Genomic DNA, 7,629 nt, shown 5'->3' with positions numbered 1-7,629 from the left:
ATCTGAGAAAGGACTTGTATCGCTGAAGTTCTTCAGAAAGAATTTTTACGAGTAATTAACAAACGACCAGAGAAATAACACTGGAAAATATTTGTTGATTTCTTAATTTAGAGTCTCCCTTGATTAAAGAGTTTTTTTATTGATAGAAAATAGCTTAATTTAGGAACGCTTTAAGTTTAAAATTTTGATTGGTTCACAAAGAATTTTACCGACGTTTGACTGCCTCGACTGCACTTTTCTCTGTCTCTGTTGGTCAAGTTTGATTTCGCACAATGTGTTATTTTCACTTAGCTATGAAATGTGAGGTTAGGGTATACCAGGGGGTGGTAGTACTTTCCCGTCATTTTTGATTGGCTATACGCCAGTATATTTGTAAAGCATGTTACGAATATGGGTCGAGTGTTGGTGAATGTTAAGACCTATAATTTCATGTTTTGTTTCTATTAGTATTATTATTATTATATGTTTACCTCGTTTGTTTCACTTTCGGTTTAACATTAAACTTTTAAAGAATAATATAACTAGTGTTTGTAAATTATATTCATAATGAATTCAAAGTCAAACAGAGGAAGTGAAACTGGAAGAAATGATCTAATGAAAGTTACGAAGGAAGAGTTTGTTCTCGGAAATAATGCAATATTTAAAGGCGAGGTAGGCTTATAACTTTATATATATGCGTATATTCAGTGTTTTGTTATGGGTTTATTTTCTGGAATATAATACGAATGATGTGGCCCATTTTGTACATGATTGTGATATAATAATATTTAAGTAACACTAATAGTGAAAATGTGAATTGTAGTTAATGATAGCTTATTTTTAGCGAAGATTTAAATTTATTCAGTATCGTGCAAATTATTAGGACGTCAAGAAATCTGTTTTTTAACTCGGGAACCTCCTATTTAATCAAAAGAATTCATAAAATTTTAAAGGGACAAAAAAGGAGCTTATTAGCCCATCAAGAATGCCCCTTCCATCTCCCAACTATAACCACCCCTTACTATTCATGTATTAATCTGATTTTTTCTTGAATTCAGTTAAATTTTCTGTCACCATCACCCTTGAAGGCAGCTTATTCCAAAAGCCAACTACCCTGTTTGAAAAGTAATGTTATCTAAACTGCAAATGACTCCTACACTGCCAAAATTTGAAGTTATGACCCCTTGTCCTATTGTTTTCATTGCTAAACACAAAAAAAGTTTGATGAATCTATATTATCAATACCCTTAATAATCTTAAACACCACAATCAAATCCACTCTGACCCTTCTTCTCTCTAAAGAAAACAAGTTTAGAGATTTTAATGTCTCCTCATAGGACAATCCCACGATCCTAGGTATCATCCTAGTGGCTCTTCTCTGAACCTTCTCCAACAATTCAACGCCCTTCTTGAGGAAGGGAGCCCAATAGTGTAAACAGTACTCTAAACAAGGCCTTACAAGTGATGTATACAGTGAAACAATAATATCCTTTGTCTAATATTCAGTATTTCTATAGATGCTACCCAAAATCCTATTAGCCCTATTGCTAGTTACAATACGGTGTTTAGATGACTTAAGTGATTTTTCGATCATAACACCAAGATCTTTTTATTCAACCACAGTATTTAATGTATTCCCATTTAAATTATTACATTAATTTGAATTGTAAAAACCTACATGCAATACTTTACATTTTGGATAGTTAAACATCATCTGCTATGTATTGGCCCAATGCATCAAATGATCTAAATCTCCCTGTAAGTCTGCAGCATCTTTGATACAGTTAGCTATCCCAAAATTCTTAATGTCATCTGCAAACTTCAAAATTTTGTTAGTCGTTCCAGAGTCAATATCATTAATATAAATCACAAACAGCATAGCAGGCAGCACAGATCCCTGAGGCACACCACTTGTAACTGTGATCCAGTCAGATCTAACTCCATTTATTACTGTTCTCTGCTTTCTACTCTCCAGAACATTTTCTATCCAATTTTAATAACCCCCCCCCCCCTCAAGAGTATTTCTTTCACCAACTCTTACAGTAACATCCTCAAAGAATGTCAGAAGATATGTTAAACAAGACTTTCTCTTAGTGAAACCATGCTGACTCTTTGACTCTATATCAAACTGCTTTAACTGACTCTATAATGCATCTTTAATCACACTCTCCAAAACCTTTCCAACTACTGATGTTAGACTAACTGGCCTATAATTGCCTGGACAGTGTTTATCACCTCCTTTAAATGTTGGACTAACATTAGCCAACTTCAAATCCTCTAATACTTTTCCACTATGCAATGACCTATAAAAAATATTAGCTGGTGGTTCACAAATATAATCTTTAAGTTCTTTAGAACTTTAGGAAAAAAGTTGTCTGGGGATTTATCAATTTTTAGGTTTCCCAACTTTTCTCATACAATTTCAGAACTTAAAATGATATCTTCTACATCAATATTTTCCCCATACATTAAATGCTCTGGTTGAGGCATAATACTTGTATCTTCCTCTGTCAAAACTGAAGAGAACATATAATTTTATAAGTTTACCATCTCTTAATCTTTTTGAGATCAGCTCCCCACTATCATTTTTAAGAGGCCCAATCCCTATCCTAACATTTTGTTTACCCATCATATACCTAAAGAATTCTTCCAAGTCCTTATTATTCCCAGTAAGTTTAATTTTCTTGAATTTATTATGTTTATTCCTAATATGATCTCTTAAATCTTTACTAAACCATACTGGCTTATTCTGCTTCATTGCCCTTTTTCTTTCTGTAGGAAATACATATGTTTTTTATGCATATGAATTTGTCCCTGAATGCTTTCCACATCTCTTGAAGATCCCCTCCCAACTCTTTAGTCCAATCTACAGAAGCCAGATCATGTCTCATTCCATCAAAATTGGCTTTCTTGAAATTTGAAATTGGGTACTATTCTTCTTCAATTCAAAATGTAGTAAAATCCCAAATCTAATAGTGCAATGGTTGCTTGTACTTAAATGCTCACCAACCACAACTCTGTTTATCATATTCACATTGGATGCTAATATTAAATCTAATATAGCTTCCTCTCTTGTAGGTTTCACCACCAGTTAGTGTATAAAGGTATCCTGAACAATTTCCAAAAACCAATCCCCCTCACTGTAAGACTCAATTTTCCCAATCAATACCCCTGAAATTAAAAGCTCGCATAATATGTTTTTCAGTTACCATTCTGATCTCGTTATACAGTTTCTCATTAACTTCCACATTCTGACCTAGTGGTCTATACCAAATCCCGATTACAATACTTTTTTTCCCTTTATATTCACTAACACTAACCCAAACTGACTCAACCTCAGTGCTATTTTCTCTAATATGCTCTAACTCAACAGGATGCAATTCACTCATCACATATAAAGCTCCTCCTTTTTTTTCAATACTCTATCTCTAGTAAATAATCTGTAGCCTGGTATTTCAAAAATTTTTCTCAACAAAATTGTTCAAATCCAACCAAGTCTCAGTGATATCCATAGTATCAAAATCCTCAGTTTCTACAACTGCTTTGAACTTATCAATTTTATTTCTAATACTCCTAGCATTACAATAGTAAACAATTAATCATAGATTTTAAAATACATTCAAGTTTTATGACTGTTGTACATGTTTTCCTGTCAATTATATTTCGTATTTTACTAATATCATAGCTCTCACCTCTGTCTACCCCTAGTTTAAAATCTACCACTACAGCTGAGTTAATATCCCTTGTTAACATGTTAGCCCTGCCTTGTTTTAGTGTAAGCCATCTATTTCAAAAAGATTAAATAACCCATTAAAGTTATCCCACAAATCCAACCAGCCTATTTGTTCATCCCTACATATTGATCTAACTTTGGCATTTGATCCTAGTGACCTATTTAGTATCTCATCCCCAGAATTTATTCTTGGCAACATCCCTGACAAAATCAAGCTATGACTCCTTTCTTTAAATGCCATTATCAATGTTTTATACTTATCAATAAGCTCCTCAGATCCATCTTTCCTTACATCATTAGCCCCAACATGTACCATAAAACTGCATAGCTACTAGCATCCTTAACTATCTATCTTGTTCTATCAATTATATTCTGCATTCATGCTCCTGGGTAACGTAAGCATATTCTTTTGCTCCTATTTACTCCACATACTACTCTATCTACATTCCTAACTAGAAAGATACATACAACTATAACTTCCATATCCTTTACACTATCATCCCTTGTATACCATCTGTTTCCTTTACCTGCTCCCCCTCATCACTAGCAAGTGCTTGGAACTGGTTGCTTAACCTAAACCCAAGCCCATTCTTGCTCCTAAATGCATTATTTTTGATGAAATATCAGTGCTCATAGAAACTGATCTAATAGGGTAGGGTAGAACACGGAAAAATGCCACACGTTGCCAACTCTTGGATTACTCTTTTAGTAGTATTGATTGTCACATTATTACGCCTCCACAGCTGAAAGGGCAAGTATGTTTGGTGACAGGATTAGCACTCGCGACCGACAGATTGTGAGTCAAGTGCTCTAACCACCAGGCCATGGCAGGCCAGGAGTTGTATGTGCAACTAAAGCTCTTTAATGTATGATGTGGAGGCCAAACCCTACATTACCACAAAAACAATTACAAGCAAAGTAGAAAACTCTATATTTACCACAGAAACATTTTTCATGCATGACAAATTATTCATTTCAGAAAAATCCACATATTAGTTATCATATTTTCAAATACATTTAAATGACACCAAAAAACAGTGTTCAGCAATAATAATGTATTTTTAAGAATCTTCATACACCTTAACACAATCATACCAAAAATGCTGGAAATGGACATTTTTAATATAGTATGAATACTTGAAATATCAAAGTCCATTATTCTCAATCTGTACTTTTGAGACCTCATAATGATACCAAAAATGATTATATCAAGGAGTTTCAGAAGCACCATCATATACTGCAACACACACATACCAAGCAATGGCTGTTTTTAATGTAGAAAGAATATTGGAAGTCCCTAATTTTCATTTGGCATTTTTGAGATCTCTTAATGATATCAAAAGCAGCACAACCATGTTTAGGAGCAATTATAGATTTTCAGAAACCTCATCTTATACTTTAGTACAAAATTATTAAATAATGCTGGAATAGTTGAAAATACTTAAGCCCATTATTTTAAATCTTATATTGGAGAGCTTGTAATAATTCCACAAAGAGATGTCTAGGAATATTTATCAAAACCTTATCATATAACACACACACCAAATAATGCTGAACTTGACCATTTTTAATGTATAAAGAATATTTGAAAATATTAGGTGACACTATTCCACAGGTTTACTACTTTATTGGAGAAATAAATCGACTTCAACTGGAGTTATGTCAGATTTCTCCAATATTAGTTGTCTGAATTCTTGTTCTACTGCCCTTAGGATTCAACATGAAAAAAATTGTCTCAATATTTTCAACCCCCCCCCTCTCCACTTGGGTTTCACATTGTACAGCAAAAGTGCTAAACAAAACTGCATGAAACTTAGTATCAACTTTTTAAAATGTATTCATCTAGTTTTTGTGTGGAAAATATTTACTTGTTGACATAGTATACATATGTATCATTTCTTAGTTTGTGGCATCCTTGAAGTTTTGTTAACATACACACAACAAGGGACCATTTGGTCCTTCAAAGCTGCCCTTGCACATCTATCCTTGAAAAATGCAAAGATTTAAATCCACCATATATTTTTTTGGAAATCGTCAGTTGCCAGAACTCCTGTAAAGTGCTGTCCTCTACTACGGTGTATGGCCCTTAACTCATTTTGTAAGTCAACTTCTATATTGTAAATCTAGTTGCTGTATGAATGGAATGTTTTAACAGTGTGTTACAGTGGGCCCTCCTCCAACACAGGGAATATGGTCCTCAAGCAAACCGTGTTGGAGGAACTTAATACCTTATTGAATTAATAGGAATACGGAAACACAGCCATGTTAAGTCTCTGATAAATGCTTATATATTAATTTTTCTCACACATAAATAAAAAGCCCTACCTATACAGTATTGTATATGAACTAAAAATATATAATCATAAACATAATAACATTCTCATGTGATATCGTGCACCTGTAAACGAAAATATGTTGAATGAAATAATACAGTACTGCATTTTATTGTAACACTCACCTATGAATGATGAAGACAAAGACCTTTCATTCATGAGAGGAAGACGTGATGATGATGATAATAGATTTGGAGGCTGAGAGGTTAGCTTATGGCCAATGGATTATCGGAAAATTCAGTCTCAAACACCAATGAAGCAGATGTAGAAGTCGATGGGATGGGGTCAGAAGGTGTTACATCGGCTGACTTGGACTTCATAAAGTCAGTAATTTTTGTCTGTTTGACTTTCCTCTGCAAATCTTTCAAGATTTTTTGTAGGTTGCTAGAATGTCATTAAACCCCCTTTTAAATTTAATGCTACTCTCCATTATGGGATTCATGTCTACAGCCTTCACTGTGAGAAGGGTTTAGCAGGTTCCATCTCTTCAGCATCTTCATCACTGTTGCTGGAGGCTATCAGTGCTTCAACTTCTTCATTCGTTGGCTCTTGGTAAGGGGATTTCAGCAGCTCAAACACCTCCTCATCCCTCATATTATCAAACCTTTCACCTCTGATTTGTTTATTGAATCTCACAATATCGGCAACTTCTTTCTCAACCGTTGGGAAGCCCTTGAAATTGTTCATGACTTCAGGCCAAAGATGATGCCAGCATGCATTTTTGGTAGAGTTTTTCACTTCATCCCATGACATTTTGGTGATATTGATACTGTCCTTAATGTTATAAGCTTTCCAAAACTTGGGTTTTGAAATCACTGGAGTCTATAACTTGGGTTTCACATCAGTAAACATTCCTTGTATAGTAACACTTGAGTGTTTTTATTACTCCTTGGTCCATCAATTGTAGGATGGATGTGGTATTTGGAGATAAAAATATTATCTCCACATGAGGATGGGTGAATTGCAGTGTGTCAGGATCATGGACAGGAGCATTATCCAAAACTAGAAGAACCTTAAAGTCGAGGTTCTTCTTCATCAGGTATCTTCATGCACAAAATAATTTTGCAATCAGTCATTGGATAGCATTGTAGTTACCGAAACCTTTTTATCTGAACACCAAACAACAGGCAAATATTGCTTATTCTTGCCTTTTAATGTGCTTGGGTTTGTGGGTCACCTGATGCATTCCCACAAAAAGGCAAAGTGAGCCTATCTTTAAAGGCCTTAAACCTAGATGCTACCTTCTTCTCTTTAGTGATGTATGTCTTGTTGCCCATCTTCTTATAAAAGAACACTGTCTCATCTGCATTAAACACCTGTTGAGGGGCATATCCTTTTTCCTTAACCCGATGACTACCGGCTACTAACTTTCTTAGTAGGCAATGCAAGTCTTGCTATATTTCATTCCAACAATAAAACTAGTGGACGAATATTTTCGAAAATTCATAAATACTTTGACAAATATAGGTAGTTTAAGAAACATAAAGCCTATTACTTTTAATAAGTTTTGTTTTTTTGCATTATGATCTTTAATATCTTGGAAAATTACATTAGGAAATCGTATTTATAAGAAATGATTACAAT

At 34.2% G+C, this 7,629-nt stretch overlaps 1 protein-coding gene across 1 annotated transcript in view; it reads left to right on the top strand.

Annotated features, from left to right (window-relative positions):
- Nucleotides 1-285: 285 nt before the first annotated feature.
- The window catches only part of LOC106470538 (nucleolar protein of 40 kDa-like), a 53,470-nt gene continuing 46,126 nt past the window's right edge, over nt 286-7,629 (top strand). Inside the window, exon 1 of the mRNA XM_013931098.2 lies at nt 286-651. Coding sequence (XP_013786552.1) covers nt 547-651 — 105 coding nt within the window. The 5' untranslated portion in view covers nt 286-546. The remainder of the gene's footprint in view (nt 652-7,629) is intronic.

This window comes from Limulus polyphemus, unplaced genomic scaffold (genome assembly GCF_000517525.1).
Source record: "Limulus polyphemus unplaced genomic scaffold, Limulus_polyphemus-2.1.2 Scaffold4072, whole genome shotgun sequence".
Taxonomy (NCBI): domain Eukaryota; kingdom Metazoa; phylum Arthropoda; class Merostomata; order Xiphosura; family Limulidae; genus Limulus; species Limulus polyphemus.
Note: the sequence above shows the minus strand (reverse complement) of the source record. Positions and strands in the feature narration are given on the sequence as shown.